This window comes from Patiria miniata, unplaced genomic scaffold (assembly GCF_015706575.1).
Source record: "Patiria miniata isolate m_02_andy unplaced genomic scaffold, ASM1570657v1 HiC_scaffold_7, whole genome shotgun sequence".
Lineage (NCBI taxonomy): Eukaryota > Metazoa > Echinodermata > Asteroidea > Valvatida > Asterinidae > Patiria > Patiria miniata.
In genome coordinates, this window is record NW_024037074.1 from 45,267,024 (window position 1) to 45,291,564 (window position 24,541).

Genomic DNA, 24,541 nt, shown 5'->3' on the forward strand with positions numbered 1-24,541 from the left:
CAATTTGCCAGAGCCAGGCCCGTATTCATTGATCCGTTGACATAGGTCTGAGGAAAACCGAGCACTAGGGTCAAGTTGAAATAAAGCAAACCGGATCGCATGGAATCTGGCTTTGCCCACTGCGGTAGATGTATGGCAGGGACTGAAGTTTAACATTTTTAAATCACCCAGGCTTTTAATGCCGCTAGCATGAAAATACTGCATGCCCTAGAACTTTTTTAATGGCGACAATTTTGTTCTCTAGATGTTCAGAACAAAATCGTATTGGTACTTTTAAGGACATATGTTTCTCATTTGAACAATGAAACCTCCAACACTTTGCCGACCCTATACGATTTCAGTTCAGTCGGTGAAAGTATAACTGCAGCCATGAATAAATATAAGTACAAATGGTCACAGATGTATTTAATTGTTTTTTTTCCTGCCCATCAGAGAAGTGTTTTAACTTCAAGGGTTTTTTTTGTCCGATAGTTTATTATGCATTAGATCTGGGGCCAATTCCGAAATTCGATTTTCTCATGAAAAGGGACGGGTTTATATTTTATTTTATTTTTTAAGACTACGTATTTTGAAGGTATGTACAGCATGAGATTAATATAGAGTAATTTAAAGTAGGCCCCGCCCCCTAAGAGTACTACGAAAGTATTTAGTGGGTATTGTCGTGACCACACCAGGCAGCTCTTGGGGGGGGGGGGGGTTGAAGGGGGCATGTATCCTCCAATAACATATTGGAGGATACATGCCCTGAGTATCCTCAGATACTCTATTCCAGTGCGTACAGATTTTAAAATAATTTACCTCTCCACTAAATTCCCGAATTCCAAAGTTGAATAGCTCTGAAATACATTCGTTTGCCTCCCATTTCGCGAAAAGGCAAAAGTAAAATGCGAATAATGGTCGTAAACGCACGTTTAACAACCATTTTATTCGAATTTGTTGAGAGGAATTGCCGCTTTTGTAGTGGATATCTCCAAAACAGTTGGGTAGGGGGAACGCCCCCCCCCCCCTGCCCCCATCCCAAATGTTGTCCATATGCCGACACGACCTTCGACCTTGCCTGATTGGAACGCCCAATCATGACACATTGATCTGTTAAACATGATCAATAATTACAACCACACACCGACCACTGAATGGTGCCTTTTATCAATACACATTATTATAACGGGTTATCTATTAACTTTTTAATCCGGTATTCTGATGAAAACTGATGTTGCAATAGCCCGGATGCTCATTTTCGATGCGGCGTCAAAGTACACGAGCCGTCATTTTGATCTGTATTCTGTTAAGTGTAACTCACGGGAGGACATTTTAGAAGCATCTGCGTAATTCTCACGACACTGGCACCAGCCGAAACGGAATCACTCAAACCGGCAAAGGGAATATTGTGATTGGTTTCAAGGACGAATATAATGACGACTGATACCACGATGCGGTTGGTCTTCACGGTGATGTTGTCTGGACTAATGGTGACCGGCCTATTAGGTAAGTACACCACAAAAAAACGGATTATTCTAAATGTGTAGTGCTGTCTGGATGCGTTTAATATAACTATATGTATATCGATTTCACGCTATTCTCTTAACCATAACTCTCGGAAGTCGTTGCCAAGTTGTTCTCTTGACTGAGACGTACTGCTTTCCATGTACGTTGGTACTTAGTGGTCAGCTAATGTCATCACTAATTACAACCGTAACAGTGTTTCGAGGGGAAGGTGCAGGGGGCGATTTCCTACTTTTAAGCTAATTATCTTTCCTGAGATTATGCACACGACAGAGTCGATCATATCCCTCATATTCTCGTGTGTCCAAGATTTTATTGAGGTCCAATTGTTCGGGCTTATCCATTAAAAAAAATCCCTAAATTGAACTACTTTTCTGACGAAAAAACCCCAAACCCTGTGTTCGCTGAATGTGAACAAAAAATCGGTCCTTACATCAGTCACATGAAGCTTAAACCACGGATCCTATAGACAAGGACAAACGATTGTTCTGAGCTCCAGTACAAAACGCACTGAGCGTTCTTGCCTTAATTGGTTAGACGCGTGATAAAGGGCATTAATACCCATTGGCTTGCAATTTTTTTTCTTCAAAAATAAACACCAGGATATAGCAGATGGTATTGTGCAGTTTTTGTCGTCATAGTTGAAGTATTTACCCGGAAAATAAACGTCAATTTTCGATGAGAACACCGTTTACCTAAATTTTGTTTTTAATTAGGCTTCCATTAAAATGTTTTAGACAGATAGTCACCGACACCACGAAGTGACCTTCACCCCCGCAAAGTGGAAAATGTGTGTTTCGAGATACAAGCGATTTAAGTTGACGATGTTTTGAAACGGTGATCAAAATGTCGTTTTAGCCTCATATTCTGTTACAAGCTAGAATCTCGAATGTCACGTTAATGAATGTTTTTTATTGAATAAAATTACTATTAATGAGTTATGAAACTAGTTAACCATAAGGTCACTTCGTGAAAACTCAAAATTCAGATAACGATGTGTTCGAGTTTTCACGAAGTGACGCTAACCATGTGTATTAGCTAATGGGTTAGCGCTAATTCGTGAAAACGCTAGAAGTGAGTAGCGCATATCATTTGTGTCACTTCGTGAAAACGCAAAACCCCTTTTTGACGCGTAGTGTGCAGGCACTTTACACGCGAAAGAAAACGCATTTTCCGGTTTTGACCCATTAATCTGCAAACGTTAATTCATGTTTTGACAAAACTAGTTAGCTAAGTGTTTATTAACTTCTTGAGGTGATAGATTGTAATTAATCACAAATCAGGGGAAAAAAATCGAAAAAAGCGATTTTTTCGATGTTAGTATCCCTTCGTGGTGACGATGACGAGATGTGATCCTGAACCGATAAAATAAAAGCAACATTTCACTGTTCATTTTAAAGCTTAAGATATGTGCTCGATTAACATGGTTATAAGAATTAAGTAATAAAGCCAAAAAAATAGACTCATGAATATTCAAAAATATAATAATAATCGGGCGCAGAGCCATGCAAATCTGAAAGCCACCGTGCGCAGGGTCTTTGTTGACAATATTCATGGTATTTGCCACCAGTACGGGCCGTTATCACGGGTCCAACCAGGAGTTTGGCCGAGTCGTTGATCCTTGTGTGTAGGATCCATGCTTAAACAAACTTTGATGTTGGACTCACTTCCATTGCCTTCAAAGTAACTGGTCTATTTTTAACTTTGCTTGTCGATGAAACAATTTTCCCCCGGTAATAGCAGTTTAAAAGAACGCAACTGCCAACTCCTGTTAAATATACCGTGAAAGGCTTCTTCCTGATTTTGACCATGTAACTAACTAACAATGGGCCTTATGTTCCCTGAATGTATGTCATTAATTGTTAACTGTTAAATTGGATGACGCCATAATGCAGCCATATTTCACAGTCATTTTTTTTTCGAACCACAGGGGCAACGACTCAAGCAGCTAACACAGCAGCAACGACTCAATCTGTTACTACAGTAGCAACCACTCAAGCAGAAACCACAGCAGCAACCACTCAAGCACAAACCACAGTAGCAACCACTCAAGCAGAAACTACAGTAGCAACGACTGAAGCAGAAACTACAATAGCAACGACTGAAGCAGAAACCACAGCAGCAACAACTCAATCTGCCACAACAGTGGCAACCACTCAAGCAGAAACCACTCAAGCAGCTACCACAGCAGCAACCACTCAAGCAGAAACCACAGTAGCAACCACTCAAGCAGAAACCACAGCAGCAACCACTCAAGCACAAACCACAGTAGCAACCACTCAAGCAGAAACTACAGTAGCAACGACTGAAGCAGAAACTACAATAGCAACGACTGAAGCAGAAACCACAGCAGCAACAACTCAATCTGCCACAACAGTGGCAACCACTCAAGCAGAAACCACTCAAGCAGCTACCACAGCAGCAACCACTCAAGTAGAAACCACAGTAGCAACCACTCAAGCAGAAACCACAGCAGCAACCACTCAAGCACAAACCACAGTAGCAACCACTCAAGCAAAAACTACAGTAGCAACGACTGAAGCAGAAACTACAATAGCAACGACTGAAGCAGAAACCACAGCAGCAACAACTCAATCTGCCACAACAGTGGCAACCACTCAAGCAGAAACCACTCAAGCAGCTACCACAGCAGCAACCACTCAAGCAGAAACCACAGTAGCAACCACTCAAGCAGAAGCCACAGCAGCAACCACTCAAGCACAAACCACAGTAGCAACCACTCAAGCAGAAACTACAGTAGCAACGACTGAAGCAGAAACTACAGTAGCAACGACTGAAGCAGAAACCACAGCAGCAACAACTCAATCTGCTACAACAGTGGCAACCACTCAAGCAGAAACCACTCAAGCAGCTACCACAGCAGCAACCACTCAAGCAGAAACCACAGTAGCAACGACTCAAGCAGCTACCACAGCAGCAACGACTCAATCTGTTACCACAGTAGCAACCACTCAAGCAGAAACCACAGCAGCAACCACTCAAGCACAAACCACAGGAGCAACCACTCAAGCAGAAACTACAGTAGCAACGACTGAAGCAGAAACCACAGCAGCAACAACTCAATCTGCTACAACAGTGGCAACCACTCAAGCAGAAACCACTCAAGCAGCTACCACAGCAGCAACCACTCAAGCAGAAACCACAGTAGCAACCACTCAAGCAGAAACCACAGCAGCAACCACTCAAGCACAAACCACAGTAGCAACCACTCAAGCAGAAACTACAGTAGCAACGACTGAAGCAGAAACTACAGTAGCAACGACTGAAGCAGAAACCACAGCAGCAACAACTCAATCTGCTACAACAGTGGCAACCACTCAAGCAGAAACCACTCAAGCAGCTACCACAGCAGCAACCACTCAAGCAGAAACTACAGTAGCAACGACTGAAGCAGAAACTACAGTAGCAACGACTGAAGCAGAAACCACAGCAGCAACAACTCAAGAAGAAACCAAAGCAGCAACCACTCAAGCAGAAACCACAGTAGCAACGACTCAAGCAGCTACCACAGCAGCAACGACTCAATCTGTTACCACAGTAGCAACCACTCAAGCAGAAACCACAGCAGCAACCACTCAAGCACAAACCACAGTAGCAACCACTCAAGCAGAAACTACAGTAGCAACGACTGAAGCAGAAACTACAATAGCAACGACTGAAGCAGAAACCACAGCAGCAACAACTCAATCTGCCACAACAGTGGCAACCACTCAAGCAGAAACCACTCAAGCAGCTAACACAGCAGCAACCACTCAAGCAGAAACCACAGTAGCAACCACTCAAGCAGAAACCACAGCAGCAACCACTCCAGCACAAACCACAGGAGCAACCACTCAAGCAGAAACTACAGTAGCAACGACTGAAGCAGAAACTACAATAGCAACGACTGAAGCAGAAACCACAGCAGCAACAACTCAATCTGCCACAACAGTGGCAACCACTCAAGCAGAAACCACTCAAGCAGCTACCACAGCAGCAACCACTCAAGCAGAAACCACAGTAGCAACCACTCAAGCAGAAACCACAGCAGCAACCACTCAAGCACAAACCACAGTAGCAACCACTCAAGCAGAAACTACAGTAGCAACGACTGAAGCAGAAACTACAATAGCAACGACTGAAGCAGAAACCACAGCAGCAACAACTCAATATGCTACAACAGTGGCAACCACTCAAGCAGAAACCACTCAAGCAGCTACCACAGCAGCAACCACTCAAGCAGAAACCACAGTAGCAACCACTCAAGCAGAAACCACAGCAGCAACCACTCAAGCACAAACCACAGTAGCAACCACGCAAGCAAAAACTACAGTAGCAACGACTGAAGCAGAAACTACAATAGCAACGACTGAAGCAGAAACCACAGCAGCAACAACTCAATCTGCCACAACAGTAGCAACCACTCAAGCAGAAACCACTCAAGCAGCTACCACAGCAGCAACCACTCAAGCAGAAACCACAGTAGCAACCACTCAAGCAGAAACCACAGCAGCAACCACTCAAGCACAAACCACAGTAGCAACCACTCAAGCAGAAACTACAGCAGCAACCACTCAAGCACAAACCACAGTAGCAACCACTCAAGCAGAAACTACAGTAGCAACGACTGAAGCAGAAACTACAGTAGCAACGACTGAAGCAGAAACCACAGCAGCAACAACTCAATCTGCTACAACAGTGGCAACCACTCAAGCAGAAACCACTCAAGCAGCTACCACAGCAGCAACCACTCAAGCAGAAACCACAGTAGCAACGACTCAAGCAGCTACCACAGCAGCAAAGACTCAATCTGTTACCACAGTAGCAACCACTCAAGCAGAAACCACAGCAGCAACCACTCAAGCACAAACCACAGTAGCAACCACTCAAGCAAAAACTACAGTAGCAACGACTGAAGCAGAAACTACAGTAGCAACGACTGAAGCAGAAACCACAGCAGCAACAACTCAATCTGCTACAACAGCGGCAACCACTCAAGCAGAAACCACTCAAGCAGCTACCACATCAGCAACCACTCAAGCAGAAACCACAGTAGCAACGACTCAAGAAGCTACCACCAGTGCAACGACTCAATCTGTTACCACAGTAGCAACCACTCAAGCAGAAACCACAGCAGCAACCACTCAAGCAGAAACCACAGTAGTTACCACTCAAGCAGAAACCACAGCAGCAATCACTCAAGCAAAAACCACAGCAGCAACCATTCAAGCAGAAACTACAGTAGCAACGACTAAAGCAGCTACCACAGTTGCAACGACGCAAGCGGCTACCACTACACCTGGTTCGTATATATTTTTTGCATTCTTAATCATTTTAATTCACTTCACTTAAACGCTTTGAAATATACCGTCGGTACAAATATTGTGATTGCTGTTGTTGGGTTTTTTTTTAAACCTTTTTTTGTGTCACTTTTATCAATTGTATCTGAAGCTTGTCAGCTGACCTGTGAAAACGAAGGAGTGCTGGACACAAAGTACTGTGAGTGCATCTGCCTTCCTGGATACTCCGGAACAAAATGTGAAGGTATGGACTCATTTAGGATCCTCTTGACGAGTACGAACACGAGTTTTGATTACACTTACGGACTAATCAATAAATAAATTCAAACAACCGACTGAAAAAGAGCATATTTGAGACCGTTTCAGTGAGGCTATGCGGCTTCTCACCCTTGCCTTGGCAGTCAAGCACTGACAGTATATTTATTGATAAATGTCCAATTGTTTAATGGTCCTGCCGCCGTCTTCGGGAATGTCCGGGGGAAATCGTTAATTCATGGCCAAATACATGTTGCCTTAAAAAAGTCAAACGCCCTCCACAAGAGGTTTTCTCTTTCCGGAGTGGAAACTCTATATATTTGTACATTTCTTTACTTAATTTCCCACTACAAAAAATAAGACCCCTCCCACAAAAGGAGAGATCTTCTACTGCCTTGAAGCTATTTTTTCTATTATCGCATTTGAACTTCTTCTTTTTTGACAGTTATTCCGGAAGAGAACCCATGTGCAACAGGCGAACCTCAATGCGATACAGAAAGCGAATACTGCTCGCCAAATCCAACAGACCCAAAAGGCTACGAGTGTTTATGTCGTACAGCGGATGGATTTGCGCCAGACGAGGACGGAAACTGCAGGCGTAAGTTGAATTCAAATCTTTTACAGTCGAGCACATGCTTCCTATCCCACTTTAGAATTATATTTTTAAATGAGCTGTGATGATCGTTGGGAAAAAAAGAATCACCTTTTGTCTGTGATATAGCCCAATAGTTTCGTAGACGTTAACATTTAGTAAATCCTGACAAAGTTCGTTCAATTATGATGTTTCCCGTGTCCACATTTTCAAAAAAAAAATCAAATTTTACTTGGCTGTATAATGACAATTCAATGAGCCAATTGCCCTACGTCGACACTCATTTTTGTATTCACTTTTTAGCCAAGAAGAGTTTTACTGCCGAGCTGCGTATAACAGAAATAAACGGCGAGCAGGCGGAGTACAAGCCAGAATATAGAGACATTCACTCAAAGGCTTCGCAAGAACTATTTGGCCAAGTGACACCAATTGTAAGTAAAAGACTTATTTCACGAGTATGAAATTTAATGGTACAGCGTGAAACAGTACAAATGAAGAAGACAAAAAGTGCAGTATGATTTTAACCGACTTTAACTCCACCTTGCTATACCACTGTTCAGATTTTTTCCCCCAGAAGATTAACATTTTAAACAATGTTGGATTTCTTATGTGAATATTGGTATTAAAGATACAATTCTAAGCTGGTGTTACTTTATCTAATTGTACCGTACCGACTTCTTATCTGGGGCAAGCAACTCCTGACAATGAGGCAATCTCCTTGGTCAATTTTCAACATTCAATTGGTACTTCATCGTTATATTTGTTTGTTTGTTTGTTTGTTTTTTTGGCAACTCATGTTCATCGTGATACTTCAAAGGTTGCACTCAAACAATCACGCGTCCTCATAAACTCATCACAATTAGGTCTCATCCAGTCTCAAATCAACCCAAAAGCTATTGGAATAAACTCTGACAAAAACATTTCTTTGTCATTGTTCGTCTGCTTTTACTTGCGACTTGACTTGAGAAACGAATTGTGATGTACTCTTATTTGACTTGTGATGGTCTGCTGATAGACGCGACTGCAATACTGATTTTGTGCAACGCAACTTTCTAATTATTCATGTTTATCCTGAAATGTGCCACAGATACTTCAGTCCCTGAAGAGCAACCCATTTACATCGGCGGTCGAGAGTGTCATAGGTGTTGGGTTGGAGGCAGGCAGCGTCATCATCAAGACGGCGGCCATTTACAGTTCAAACGAAACCGTCTCGGACAATCTCATAGAGGATGTTTTGCGGACAGATGCGTTGGGAAACGCCAATTCGTCTCTCACTCTGGACCCCGACGCGTTTCAGGTTTCAGGTATGAAATCACTGAGTACTGTTGTGATGTGAGTGTATTGAGTTGTTTAATACTTTGAAGTGCCAACATTGCACCGTTGGAATACCACCGTTCGAAATCACTGGTGTATTACATCGTATGAAGAATATACGCTCAACCAAAAAAAAGAAAGTGCCCCCTTCAAATACTTTTTTGTCTAACTCAAAAAATACTGTTCACCTCTCGCTCAATTAACGACTAATCAGTGATAAAGTGTACGAATTTATGCAATTTATGACCAATGATACCGAAAGCAGTTGCACTTTAGTATACATGCAAGTTGTGGTTCACACTCGCCTTGCACGTATACAAAAGTGCAACTTTCTTTTCGTTACTATTTGTCATAAATTGCATAATTTTGTACAAATTACCACTGTTTTGGGGCCAAACAAATAGTATGGCTGGATTGCTAAGGCATTTCTGTACTGATCAGTCGTAATTTGAGCAAGATGTGTCCAGTAGTTTTTGAGTTAGACAAAAAAGTATTAAGGGGGACTTTCTTTTTTGGTTGCGTGTAATAGAACTTAACTGACAGTAATGCGCTTCGCATTTTAGGGTTTTTTGTTCTTGAACACAGGGTAAAACCATGACACATAGGCTAAGCACCGATAACAAACTTGAAGAAGAAATCTTATGAACGAAACAATGATACAATCCCCTGTATCCATGCTGCTCCGACGGTAGATTCTTGCAGATGTTTGTTAAATCTCCCTTTATTTGATACTGCCCTAATTATTTGGCATTAAACGAATTTAAACAAAAATACATACAACCTGGTAATTTCGGCAATTCCGGTGTGATCTGTAACCCGACATAATTAACGTTTGCGCAGTTTGAAATATCTAGACACCACGGGGCTTGAATTCACAATGCCTAGTGCGTGCCTGCCTTGCACTGCGATATCTCAACTTGAATTGTCGTTCTGTCTTTTGCAATATCAGAGTCGACCACCGCCTGCCCATCCGATTTCTGTTTGAACGTTGGAACATGTGAAGCGACAGGTGACTATCCGCAATACGTCTACAGATGCAGGTTGGTGTCGAGTTTTGTAGGGGTAGGGGTCGTGAATAACTTTAGTGTGTCCAATAATGCAATCAGCATGCCCTCAAACACATATTTTTATGGGCCATTAGTAGTGGCGGATACCTTTAAGTGCAATATGTATGAACTAGAGGGCAGATCCGACGGGTGGTTGTGATGGCTGACCAGCACAACTACCCCTCGACTGCACCAATGTTAATTCCTTACATAATAAGGAAAAATGGGTTTCCTTACGTTCCCTAAACAACGTCATCGCTCAGTATTGCAAATGTTGGTTCATTGCTTCAGCCCTTTGATCTTTGACTTCAAAACACCACCTACTCCCTCAAGTGTCCTGTTAAAATCAAGAATCAATCATTTTTGGCACAGATGGCCATCAACGAGTGACAAAGAAAACCTACTTTAGTGTCACTTCGACCTGACTCGCTGATCACCTAACTTGCCTAGCGTGACCCATCCAAGAACATCCATGCCATAACTATATACTAATTTGCACACTGGATTATTAAGAAAACCTGGATTCTCAACTATATTGCATGCAGCGATAATCCCTTATAACGTGTAATGAAAAGTAATGTGTTGCTACACTAGTGATATTGAATCAAATCGATTCGAAATGCAAATGGGCCTTAAAAAATCAAAGTCTCGGTCTAGCGATGCATGCTAATTGTTTCTGCTGGAACTGTTGAATAACGACTTGCACAAGTGCAATGCATATGGATTGAGCACATTAATTGTTGTTTAAACTTATCATATTCCAAAGTCGATGATACAGATGTGTTTATCATATAGGCCTAGCTAAATCATCTGTGAGAAAACCAGTTGTTGCGGGGTTTTATTTGCAGAAAGAACATTACGTGAAGCCAAATTCCTCTAGACTTTACAAAATAAGATAATATAGCCTACATACTTTGATTGTGGGAATCTGGGTAAATTCGATATTTGCCTAGGGCAAAGTGGGAATTCCAACACTGCTGGGCAAAGTGGGAATGTTGTTTTACGTACTATTAACATCAATAACTTATCGTAAAATCACATAAGAACCCTTTGCTGCTAGAGGGAGGTATTTCAATATTCTACGGCTTTATTCCTTTATTGTGGTACCGCCTTACCCGCAAAATGTTTTGGGTGTCATTCGTAAATTACTGCATTTTAAACTCGGAAGGAAGATCTGGTTGAGCAATGGACATTCCTCCTTGCACTAATTACGAATATATCCAGATTTCAACTTGAACATCGTGCTACTACCGAACCAGGGCAACGAGGGAATTTCGTTCAAGTTTGATGTAATTTGATATATGCAAGGGCTGTTAAAATTACCCATTGGTAATATTCCTTCATTTTTCTAATACTGAACCTGGGCAAAGTGGGTATTTCCGTCAATGGATGTAAGTACATGCTATAGTTATGAGGTATACATTGCGCTACTACTGAAACTTTGCATAATTGTCAATATGTAAGTTTTGGATGTATTCCTACTTTGCCGGGTAGTATTAGAATTCCAACATTGCCAAGCAAGACAAAGTCGGAATTCCAACTTTGCGCGGACTCCCACTTTGCACGCGACAATTGTCCGCATTTGATGGCCCTTAATGATAAGGACACATCAAGCCAGCCATGAATAAATGGAAAATGTTTGTTTCTTTCCAACAGTTGTCCGGAAAGTATCAGCGGTCCCAATTGCGAAAACATTGATGGTAAGGATACATTTGACCAAACTTTGAAAAGCCATCAATTTAAACAAAGACAAAAAAAGGACAGACTATTGACAATTCCAAACGTATGTTCCAATTTACGACGGTTCAATTAAAATCGAGCACGAATTGAAATAAAAAAGAACAACGTTTGGAAAAAAAGCTACGTAATATACATTTTAAGGATTAATTGACATTTTACTAACGTGACACTTTGCATTTTCAGAATATTGCAATATTTCACAGGTTACCTTAGACACAATACTTGTATATTTTTTTTATTTTGGGTGTCTAAACAAAACACCGCATACACTTCTGAATGTGATTGACTTGGGGTAAGCTGAACAGATGCAAAACTACTTTTCGCTGAACTGCGATTCGATTTTCATATTTTTTTTGTCAGGTTTGTCACCGTTTGTCATTGTCGCGATCGTCTTCGGCGGCCTTGCCCTGCTACTAGTGGCAGCGGTGGCCGTCTTCTGCCTGTGCGTCAAAACGCGAAACGCAAAGGGTGACGAGGACTCGGTCATAGAGAACGGGAACGTGGACTTGCGAGCTAGGCCGGAGATGTACGGCGAGCACCAGCAGACCACGTCGTTCTCCTCCGGGGAAGTCAACCAGGCGCTGAGTGAGGAGGAGCCGCGAAGATCACGGTCAGTCTCTGACGACCTCTCGCCTGAAGAAGAGAGCCAAATAAGCCAGATAGCTGTCTTGATGACACAACCGACAGAACAAGCTCAGGTACTTTTAAAACACGGACAGTGGCGGCGCTACGGGCGGGGGGGGGGGGGCAAGTCTGTCCTGCCCCCAGTTTTCCCGAACACTTTATTTACAAGTAAAGACATACTCTGCAACTTCGTTTCGCACGGTTTTTAAATGGCTCCGTCACAGTGTACGCAGATGGGTTTTGTATAATGAGCTAGCGTAACCATTTTTTTTTATCTAACGCGGTTATAACTTTGAACACATCTAAAATAAACTTAGTCTTTCACATAGACTTCACATTCACACTTCGAGTACACAATCTACTGCTTCTTCGCGGCAAGGCACTTTTGTCCGTTAGTGATGGTCCTTAGTGCACTAAGGACCACTAACGGACAACAAATTTGACAAATCATCTTGACTGTTGGCAAGAATCTTTATAGAAGAGACTTGGAACAAAGTTATAAGGTTACTGGCTTGGTCTGTGGAAGGGAAACCTTGAAATGTACAACCAATATTCAAATTATACAAAATAAAACAACTTCACACCCCCCCCCCCCAAAAAAAAAGGTAAAGTGGGACTCGAAGTTGAATTACATATAAGTTCTGGTTCCTGTTAAATAAATAATAAGATTACCTCTTCAGGGGATAATTTTTCCTTAAAAGATATATGCAAGAGAAATGATATCTGCAATGCCATATTATTGGTTATTTACAGGGAAGGGAGATTAACAACCGGCCGCCAAGTCAGTACCAGTGGCAGGGCATAACACTTCCCAGAGCCAAAATCGACCGTCGGCCTGATGAGGAGGCCGTTAGGGTAAGTACATGTACTTCAGATTCCTTGAACAGTTTCCTTTACATCGTGCAATGTCAGAAGATAAAAATATACAGCGGCAGTGACATTGATCAGTTGTCTTACAGTTGATGCAATGGGTCTTTCCCCTCTGAATGGCCCCCTCCGTGAGTGCATGTCCTCGGTGAATGACGCTTTTAGGTCCACTCTTGCCAATTTGAGCATAATGAGGAACTTCAATAAGACAATGGAAAATGCAAGCACCCTTATGCTCATGGGCGTCGTGATGGGGAGAGGGCAAGGGGCGCCTCCCCCCCCCCCCCCATCCCGGAAAGTCCCCCAAGAAAGGAGAACGAAAAGGGGGGGAAGGAAAAGAGGTGTGAAGTCAAATTGGTTATTAATGTAATACACATTTAACAAAAGAGGCGTCGGCAGGGGTGTCAATGGGTTGAGGTGGGCAAATGTCCCCGCCCATCCTAAACAAAAATCAACCCTAAAAAAAAAGATCAGTTCAGAATATGCTAGAGACAGTACAAGGATTTGGGGGAAATTTGCCCCGCCCACCCAAAATCCTGGCGATGCCCATGCTTATGCTTACAAGCATATCTCGCATTGCTCTTTGAGGAGGGTAACGAGCGTTACATAGCACATGTGCATAGATAACATGTGCTACATTTAAACAGTGGCTTCTGTTGTGTGGGGAACTCCCTAACTATAAGACTATGGGTACTTTGTTTCGCAACAAAATTATTTTCATTAAACCAAATTTCTCTTGATGTTTACAGATTGAACTCAATGAAAACGACGGAGGAAGAACGGCCGGTTACTACTTCTCCAATATTTAATCTAGGCTAGCATGATCAGCAATCGTCTCCTCGGCTCACTGAGATAAATGAAAGGGGACAATAAATAGGTTTGTAAATTCATCACAAAAAGTACAGATGACAAATAAGTTACAAGTATGTCAAGATAGTGTCAGATTATTCCATCATCATGATGCCAGAATTTAGAACTTTAAATCTTTTTGGGTGTTATACTGACCTTCTTATGTTCCAACGTGCCTTAGATTATTTATACCTCTTCCACTTTATTTGTATTGACGTTTTTCGTAATTGTATACAAAATTGTGCCAATTTACAAAAAAAAAAGCAGGCCACCTAGCTGCATGAAGCCAGCTTCAAATCCAATTTTACAAGAAAAGAAAAGTACACTTTAATAGCAATTTTTGATTAGATTCATTGAGATCTAGACCATATAGTTACGTGATATAAGGCATTTTCTCCCTTGCGTTGACCTTATGGTTCTATGCATGGCCAGGTACAAAATAAGAATAACACATAAACCAGTATAGTTTTGTAAATAACACATTTTAGAGTGTTTTATTTATTCATCGGTTCATAAGAAAAAAAGTCTTTCAGGATGCACTTTTAATTGGAATTGTACATATATTTCAATATGCATAATCTCTTTTTTTCAGAATTTGTATTCAACTTTAAATTGATCAATCCGTTTACGCCTAAGATATTCCGTATTTATCACTTATTATCTTAAACAAACTGGTCTAAGTATAATTATTAACATCAAGCTTAAAACATTCATAAATATTTTATCTGATATTTTACGTTTAAAAAAAAACCTCACTGTGCTAGCTTCAAAACCAGTCAGTCTTCCAAATGTTAAATGTTTGTGTAGAAGTAATTCAGATTCAATCTTAACATCGTTACATTGCTTCTTTTCTGAAGGTTCCATTCAAGTTGGCTAAACAATTTTTGACAGGTGTTGTAACATTTTAATTGATGTACATGCTTCAAACTGCAAATTATAAATTGATTTTCCCGCCAAATTGTTTTGGATACAATCTCGGGCAAAATAAACTAGGCTTAATCTAAAAGACATCTACTAAAAATGTCATTTCTACAAAACAGATGCCTTCTTCAACAAAATATTAAAAGTGTTAACTTTAGGCCAATCGTCACTTACTTTTGTATTCGTACTTTCATACTGAATACAACTAATTGATTGTAACCTATACGAGGAGTGGAACTCCGCCTGTAGATATTGCAGGCAAGTTGTTGCACGGTAAGGCAATCACGTGAAGGTCCATTTCTGGTTCGGATCCAAGTTTCGGCAAAGTCTGATCTCCACTTCCGTTCCCTTCTCAGGTTTGTTCACGTGCAGGCAGAGCTTTGTGGGAACGTGCTTTATTCTGCCGCCCTGGAAAGACAAAATACACATCATGTGAAATACTTTGAATCTCAATTAAGGGCACTACAGGGTGGTCCAAAAAGAAGGCAACCCACTTTTGACAGCATTGTTCATCTACTTGTTGAGCATAATTTCAAAAATTCAATTAAATTGTATTAAACTATTGGTCTTTAAACATAAGTGACGAAAGAAAAGATTGCAAATGAATATTTTGTATCTGAGATATGGTAGTTTAAACATTTCGTATGCCAAACCTGTTTGTCCACGGACGGCTTATTCTATCCACTTGACTGAGCTCCGGGGATTGATTTGAAGACAAAAAAACACTACTCTAGACACGTGGACAAAAGTGATTTTTTGTGACCTGTATTTAACTTTAAACTATATTTCTAAGATTTATCATATTCATCTATTTTTACTTGTATCTTTTTATAATTGAAGCTTTTATAACTATTTTATGAACGTAGGAGGAATAAATGAATCATTCAATGGCCTTGATTCAGACAATCTATTGAATTTATTTAGCTTTTTTATTTGGAGTTTGGAGAGTCTTGAGTATTTGGTACCTTTTCCTGATATTCCCATGTTTGGTGGGTCAGTCTCTTGCCGATGGGGGCGCACTTTTGTAAGAGTACGTATCGATTGAGGTTATCAGGCTCAAGACAAAGCTCGTCATTGCGCAACTGACCCTTGTTGGTCAACTCGAAATACTGAAAATAATTCCATAAGAGAAAAAGTTTACATATTGATAAAGTTTTAGTTCAACATTAGTTTAAATACTGATCAAGTTTTAGTTCAAGCTCCAACGGGTCTTAAAAGTCATTGCTAAACAAATCACACACAGAAAACCCAAGTTCCTCTTCCGGTATTTCCAATTATACTCACGATCGATACATTAAAGTTGGTATTTACATGTTTTTTTTCAAAATTTCGATTTTCTTTTCCGAACGAAATTGAGAGGAATATAATGTCCTGTAACGAATAAATGTGCTTGTTTGTTTTTTACTGGCCTTTATACAGTTTCAAAAAGTGTTTTTACATGGCGCGCTGCAGTTCAGAAATTGCGCACATTATTGAGAACGAATTAGGAGCGTCCCACTCTAAATTCACAAGTTGAAATTAATTAATTGATTACTTTTCGAGGGCCGATTTTTTTCGTGTGATGTCTCATTGGAAAGCTCATAACTAATGTAATGCTAGACAATTGTCAATTCAATTTGAGAACCTATTTTGCAAGGTGCCACACCCCAAAAGCACGTATACACCAACTTTTATGTACTTAAACTCTAAATATATAACGACGCTCTCTTTCCAACAATTTACCAGATAATGATACCAATACTTATTTGAGGGAATGTAGATTAGATCTCATGAAGCACTAATAAGTACAATTATTTGCCACATTCAAACACGTGCGGCGGCCGTTAATTTTGACTTCAACTTTTTGGGCATTATGCACTGAAACAACTTTGTTAAAATACTGATAATGGTTTCTCTAGTCGTTACGGGGGGGGGGGGGGAAACAACTAGACTACAGTTAGTCGTCAATTTTCAAGGAAATAATCCACTCTAGAACAGTTATTTGAATATTCATTTCTTTTTATTACCAAAATTTGACTGATTTTCTATGTACAACAGTCTAAGGAATGTTTTTAGAGTACCGATCATAAATCACATGCACGGGCAGTTACAAGCGAAACAAAAAGTCCTATTTGATTTTAGTCTTATTCAGTTTTTAAAGAGGTTGTGGAATGCTCGAAAACATTTCCGTCATTGGTAGCCTAAGGTGTGATGAAATAAAAACGACTATTGTGTCTGTCATGAAATGAGTACAAAAGGTACTTTTGAGAGCTGTTTTTCAGGTCCTGTTTCGACCCGAACGTGCAATTTGTGTACAAGTCGTCGTTGGGGGCAGCAAACAAAACATAGTAAATCGTGACGTGATAAACAGGACTCCCGATGCAGCGTATAAGTATAAACGAGTCCTGTTTATTACGTCATGATTTACTATGTTTTGTTTGCTGCCCCCAACGACGACTTTTACACAAATTGCACGTTCGGGTCGAAACAGGGCCTGAAAAACAGCTCTCAAAAGTACCTTTTGTACTCATTTCATGACAGACACAATAGTCGTTTTTATTTCATCACACCTTAGGCTACATAATTATACCCAAAAATGACGGAAATGTCTTCGAGCATTCCACAACCTTTTTAAGTGAGGTACGTCCGCTATGCTTACCTGATTACCACCGAGTCCATGACAACCCCACACGATCAACCGCTTCCCGGTCTGTCCGTTCTGATCGTTGGAATCCAAACAAACTCCAGATTTGCTGGAAATCTGCAAGTGGGGATCGTAACCAAAAAGTGATCTCTCTGAAATATCAGGCCGGGATGAGAAGAGCCTAGCTTACATCGTTAACCTAAATGTTTGGGCTGACACCGAGACAGAGAGAAGAAAGGACACTCGACAGTCCTCGCCGCTGTGTGCCCCAGGCAAGCTCGGGCGGTCTCATGCGAAGACGCTCAGGGTATGTGCAAATTGCAATGAAATTTTGGTCGTGCGTATTCTACAGGGTGAGTCTGGACCCAAGTTCACCATTTTTGTGTGGCAAATAGAGTATAAATAGTCATGACGGGATCGAACGAACGAACCAACCAACCAACCAACCAAGTGTTCCCTTGCGCTCCCAAAGCTTCCCCCAAACTCACCGAAGCCGAATACTTCTGCATGTCGTTCATGTCTGGCACGTACAGCTCCTTGTACACGTTCTTCAGGTACCACTCGAAGCTCTTGCAGCCGAGTCTTTGCCTAAGCTGGCGGCGATCCTCCACGTCGCCGAAGTCTTTGCTCCGCAGGTGAGGGAGCCGGTTGTAAAAGTTTTCTTTGTACTCGTCAGTCCACACCTGAGATAAAACAAAGCGTTCATGATATTTGAATCCTTTCCCTGGATAGGTCGCTGCGTTGACCATACAGCAAGCTAAGCCCAGGCTTCTGTCTTCGTTTACTAATTATTCTTTACACTTGTAGCAACAATGAGCATCTCTTTGCAATTTTCCTTCCCTGATTTCATTATCATCCTCCTTGCACAGCTGCTGACCTTGCAATGTACAATGAAGATGCAGGGAAATGCGTTCGGCTTTGGCTGAACCGAATTTAGCCTTGTGAAGTGGATTCGATAAGAATTAAAAAGAAAATGCATTATCATTATTTAATCCCCTAACGACATTAAAGGCATACGAACCGGAACATTATGATGTCAACAGCACTGGTTATTCTCAGACCACTCCTTTTTATAGCCACTCCACAAAATATCCTCAATATCCTCAACTCTCATTCCCCAACTTGAGTAAATATCCCTCGAAGTGCAATCGGATAGATTTAAAGGCAATGTCCAAATGTTCACTAAACTGACAAAAGTCTTTAAAACGACGTACCATAGACCTAGCTCAGAATGTCTCAGGCTGCTTTTATTCCATTTTGACAGCGTCAGGAAGTAATGACTTATGGAGTAACGACTTATGGATGATTAAATCTTCCGGAATATAAAGAATAATTTGTACAGTGTTCTTTCAAATATTTCGAAAAAAAAAAACGTTTTCGCCTAAATACTGAAGAACAAAATGGTCTGCGGAGTAGAATAGGTACGGCGTTAGTCGGCGTATAAGTGTTTGTTAGTTGTCCCGCCCACATTCACCAATCTTCGTAAACAACGGCGATCGTGGACCCTCTATTGTCCCTAATCGTCGTTCCTTTGTTTGTACTCACACTTTTTAGCAACAACTCTCATTAGTTTTTCTACACGAATTTCAATCGTGGACTATTGGTCAATCGTGGACGTATTGTTTGTGCCCTAACCCTTTTGTCCTAGGTCCACGATTGCCGGTGTTTACATACCCAATTATCCGTGATGATGGTATTGTTAAGTGTGAATCAATTAAACTAATCCTAGAAGGGCGAACCATTCATTCTTTACCTCCACAACTCTCATGGCGTTCCTCTCGGCCACATCCATGGGGCTCTTGCCCAGAAAGGAATAAGGGGAACGGTTCCGGTAGATGTGACCCACACGCGAGCACGGAATGATCTCTATGCTACCACCGCAAGTCCAAATCTATAACACAAAAATGGAAATACAGAAAGGCACGCTCATTGGGTTTTGTTGAGACACTAGTCACATTCGCTAGCTGGGTGGAGTCATATAACTAATGCTTGCCAAGTAGGATATCCCCGTCTCTCACATTGTTATCCTATGTATATTTTTAAACACTAAAAAACTCCTTGGATAAAAAGGGCTGTACGCATTCAACTGAGCTAATCTCCAACCCAATCGACGGATGTGCTCACATTCTCTGGGAAGAAAAATGTGATTTCAAGCTCTAAGTACGTCTGAAATAAGTCTAAAACAAAAATAACAAGATAGGCTCCGAGTGCTACCTTGAGAGATTCCTCTAGGTTCTCCCCGCCCCAAATTTCCATTCCAGGATCGTAGCCGCCAAGTTTGGTGAAGAACTTCTTGTCCATGGAAAGTAGACCTCCCGGCATTGCGGGGGACCTTTGGTAACCAAAAAACAGAAGTCAATTTCATTTATACAAGAAACACAAACATGTGCAAAAGTTGCCATCTGCCAAGTTGCCATGCATTGTGCATTAAAGGGTGTAATTTTAAACAAACGATTTCAAATCATTTTCTCAGAAAAATTCAAACACAACAATAGGTACCGAACCGTATCGCGTCCCAAGAGGCACCTCTTACCCCCTAAGGTTCCCATTTGCGTCTGGGTCTAGGGGATACTTTGTGTAACGTGTCTTGCCAAAGGACACAACTCCTGGCATCGAAACCTAGATTTGCAACAAATCTCAAATCGGGAGCAGTAACGTTCTCTCTCTCTCTTCCGGTGAAATACAGTCCGCCATCTGGTGTATTACTTACTGCGTTCATCTATATCCAGTAATACCTGCATCGGAATTTGTTTTTCGCAAGAATCAGACTGCTTTATGAGTGCTTTTGGCATAAATATAAGGTTGTGCTAAGAAACAGATTTGAGAGCTTAAGATTCGGAAAAGCAACCTCCAGAAAACAGGTGCTTAAATGAAGTGTCCAGCCTGAGACAGAAGCCATTCACCCTGTTTTGAGGAAAGGCAAGCTAGACAGTCAGCCCTACTCACCGTATGGGTTCTGCCTTGGACGAGCGACGGGCGTACCCCGGATCCTCCACCCACCGGTACTGGAACCGCCAGTTGAAGCCGCCCCTCTGGAGCGGTTCAGGGACCACTCCGTACTTGAGGTTCTCCTGGCTGATCTCATCAACCACCGGCATGACGACCCGCGTTCGGTCGCCGGCCAAACGGGCAAGTAAAGGCTCTAACCAGCCCACCATTACCTATTGAAAAAGGAAAAGATAGTACAGTTGAGTCTCGTTAATACAAAATTCTGGTTATAACAAACATAAAGCCTTGGTCCCGTATGTGCACAATGAATGAGACTGATATATTCCTTTTAATACGAAATTCTGATATAACAAACAATGTGGCTAGGCCCGAACGAGTTTGTATTAATGAGACTCGACTATATTACACAATGTAGGCATGTACGGTTGACAACAGATGATGTTAATGTTTAACCTCAGTTGTGGGAAATGGTGGGTTTGATAAATAACTTTTGTTCAGTATGTGGAATGAAGTAATGAGTGTTCAATATTCGGATTTTAATCATGTACGATGGATATATTGATACCCAGGAATATATTTTGGAGTGTGCATTTTTGAGCGAGCTCTTCATTTGCTATGTACATGTACATCGAATGACGCCTTTTTGTCACCAATATCGTGTCGAGTCTAACTTACATACGTCATGTAGTTGATGTTTGTCCACTTTGGTTCTTTGCAAGTAACGTTCATGCTTCGTACCTCAACATGACTTTTGTGTATAGTGACCTTTTTATGTGTGAAATGAAGATTTGGCAATTGTCAACGTTGGAGTTTAATATGATTCACACATGGATACCCAGGAAAAATACAGTTTATTTTGGAGTGTGGATTTAGTGCCCTTTCTTATGTGTGTGAAAGAAGTTTTTGTGTCAGCAACAGATATTCTTTGCAAGTACATGTAAGAGTATTTTCTTACTTCAATGTGCGAATCGAGGAAAGTGATGATCTCTCCTTCCATGGCGTCCACACCGAGCATGCGCGCTCGGATCAATCCGACGCGCTCAGGCGAGCGGACCAGGCGGATCCGCGCCTCGTGTAGCAGGGATATGTAGTCCTCGAGTGGTTCCCTCAAGTGCTCTGAAAGACCGACCAAAAAGGAACCTCAGCTAAGTCGACTGAGGTGAAACGTCGAATACAAGTCTCAGAAAGAAGTCATTTTAGGGTTATCCTGTTGGCGATTAGGGATATTCAGAGAGAGGTAATTTTTATCTTTACCATTATCTTTACCTTTTTACTGCGCTGCAAACTTATGTTTTTTTTCTCTCAGGAAATATTTCAAATTATTGTGGAATTAAATGTGGAGTACTAAGAAAAATTAGATACCGACTTAATGATTGTTTTATTTGGGCACTTCGAACGAAAGTCAAATTTTAACTGAATGTCCATAATTTTGAAAATCTCGCATCAATCAAACTTGTAAAACTGCACTGTTGCCTACATTGATTACCTATTTCTTTAAGAAACGTTGACGAGGCACCATACGAATGGGAAAACCCCTCGGGCAAAATAAGAACCCCGGTAAGCTATAAGACTATTACATGTATTCACTTCCCTCCCATCCCAATTCTGTATCAGCTTTCGCCTGTATCTAAGAACCCTACCAAGATTACTAGCATCATCAACGAGGACGATTTCATGAATCAGCCGCAGGGGTGACCTGTCCAAGATGCTGTGAATGGTGCGAAGGAGAGTAGACCAAGCCTCGTTGTGGAAACAAATGATGATACTTGTCTTGGGGAGATCGTGCGGGTATGCAAGCTTCTTGCACCTGCAAAGTGGCGGATATCGAATGACGTCATTTGTTACTTAGACAACTAACAGGTTTTGGGTAATTCCCGCTATTGCAGTCTGTAGTATTATGACACAGATAGGACCTTGCCCGAGGAAGAGTTGTAACCCAAATTACAAAGGTGCGTTATTCGGGCGATTTCAAACTGTCTATGCATGTACATGTACATAGATTTTGAGTCAAGCGATCCAAGTTATGTTGACATGAATTCACGAAAAAACCCAAAAATGTAACAAATATGAGAGCGGAGACTATCTAGCATGAGGGGGGGGGGGGGCTAAAATGGCAAATGGGTGATCGTGATCAGTCAAAGTCTCAAATATTGTGCATGTTTGGGTATTTTTTCTTCTTCGATATTTTGTACGCAATGTTAGGGGACTCCACTATAATAACCTAAGTTTTTATTACTGAATATTAAAGGAATGTGCTGTACGAATCATTTTTGTATGGGTATCTATAAATATATTGAATACACAAGGAGTGTACGCATGCCACTGATAACGGAACAAAAGTAATGCCACACTTCTCAAGTTGAAACTTACCCTGGGTATCTTGCATCGGGCAGCGTCCGATGTAGCGACGTCTTGGAGCTAGCGTACTCGTTAAAGGCGTGGTTCTTCTTACCGAGTTCAAGCCTCTTCTGGTCGTTCGCCGATAGGCGGGCGAGTTGCACGGCTTCCCCCATCATTCCGGGGCCGTACCGGTCGGCTTTTCGGGCATTGTCGAAGTGCAGGGAGTCTTTAGATGCCTTCCCATCCTTACCGTCGTTAGCATTCCCAAGGCCGTCCTTCATCATCTTGTCGTTCTGCTCGGCTGGTTGCTCAATTTCATTCTCGTTGTCTTTCCGGACGTTTTCCCCTACAACCAGTGGCACGTCTTTGAATTTATCAGCCGGCTCAGGTTGCTGGAATTCCTTCTCTTCACCGACCACGATTTTTCCTTCGCGGAATGCCGCGTCAGCTTTTTCTCTCATCAGCCTTTCGTTGCCCCCCAGCATCTCCTGGACAGGTTCGACCCGTTCTCGATGTCTGCGGATCTCTACCAGTCCCTGATTCTCTTCTACTCTGTTTGAGTCTCCATGACTCTGCTTCAAACCGGTTCGATCTTTAGCTGGTTTGTTTAGCTGGCCGTACCGGTTGACATTCACGTCGGCGCCGTGCTCAAGGAAGAAATGATGAAGAACGAAGATGATGTTGACGGCTAAGCAGATGAAGGCCAGAAGATACAGCCTCCGAAGAGCGTTACTTGCCCTAGCCATCTTGAACCTGGAGCTGAAAATTCAAAGCATAGTCGAATGGTGTACGTGTGATGCAGAAAGTATGTGAACTGTACGACTACTGAATTGAATGTCAACTGAATTCGTTATTAATATCATATACACGTACATGTACATGAAAGTGTACATTATTGGATTGACGAACTACAACATTAGGTGATTTTTCAATTTCAATCTAAATTGAATGAGCCAGCGTTAAATGGAAAGAAAACTTGGTGAAATCGGCCGGGAAAACCAATACACTGCAGATGTTACTGTGAAGTAGGGTGGTAAAAAAATTCATTAAATAACATGGATATAAAACAAGCTCAATCATACTCAGTCCAAAAAAAGAAGATTTTTCTCAACTAAAGAAGATACACAACCATACTCAGGACGTGAAAAAATATATATTTCAGATGTTACTTTAACCTGCATCCACTTTACACCTGAAAAAAAAAACCGGTCTGATTATATACAGAATCATCACACATTGTTTAGAATATTGATTCTCAGTTGGAATACAACAACCGTCGCTGAGATTTTTTTTTTCATTTCCTAACAAAATTGCATTACGCGAGAAACAAGCACTCATCTAAATTCAAAATCTACATAAAAACACACGACAATCTTAACAATTACTTGATATATTATTAAATGAAATTATAAATAAAGAGAAATCAGATTCACTCACTCCTGTGGCGATGATTCCATCTGAAGCAGCCAACTCGGTCGTAGACATCATGGTGATTGAAAACAGTGTGAACGATGCAACAGCTGCAACGAGTATCGTGGACTACGGTGCACATGGCGCAGCGCGGCTGAATTTTATCGATTAGTGTACAATTCCAAATAATTATGCAACCCCAAGCACA

General features: G+C 41.4%; 2 protein-coding genes across 2 annotated transcripts; one reads left to right on the forward strand and one right to left on the reverse strand.

Annotated features, from left to right (window-relative positions):
* Positions 1-1,229: 1,229 nt before the first annotated feature.
* Positions 1,230-14,498, forward strand: LOC119745722 (mucin-22-like). The gene is made up of 11 exons (XM_038222266.1): positions 1,230-1,485; positions 3,434-6,805; positions 6,955-7,047; positions 7,504-7,656; positions 7,954-8,081; positions 8,738-8,954; positions 9,914-10,004; positions 11,667-11,710; positions 12,111-12,448; positions 13,128-13,229; positions 13,991-14,498. The coding sequence occupies exons 1-11, from the start codon at positions 1,413-1,415 to the stop codon at positions 14,048-14,050; spliced, it is 4,671 nt and encodes a 1,556-aa protein (XP_038078194.1). The 5' UTR covers positions 1,230-1,412; the 3' UTR covers positions 14,051-14,498.
* A 55-nt stretch (positions 14,499-14,553) lies between these two features.
* Positions 14,554-24,498, reverse strand: LOC119745723 (polypeptide N-acetylgalactosaminyltransferase 13-like). Its single transcript, XM_038222267.1, has 11 exons — positions 24,361-24,498; positions 22,954-23,682; positions 22,224-22,390; positions 21,539-21,699; positions 20,581-20,795; positions 19,849-19,966; positions 19,388-19,525; positions 18,123-18,317; positions 17,650-17,751; positions 15,977-16,120; positions 14,554-15,419 (listed from the first exon to the last, which is right to left on the reverse strand). The coding sequence occupies exons 1-11, from the start codon at positions 24,378-24,380 to the stop codon at positions 15,294-15,296; spliced, it is 2,115 nt and encodes a 704-aa protein (XP_038078195.1). The 5' UTR covers positions 24,381-24,498; the 3' UTR covers positions 14,554-15,293.
* Positions 24,499-24,541: the final 43 nt, after the last annotated feature.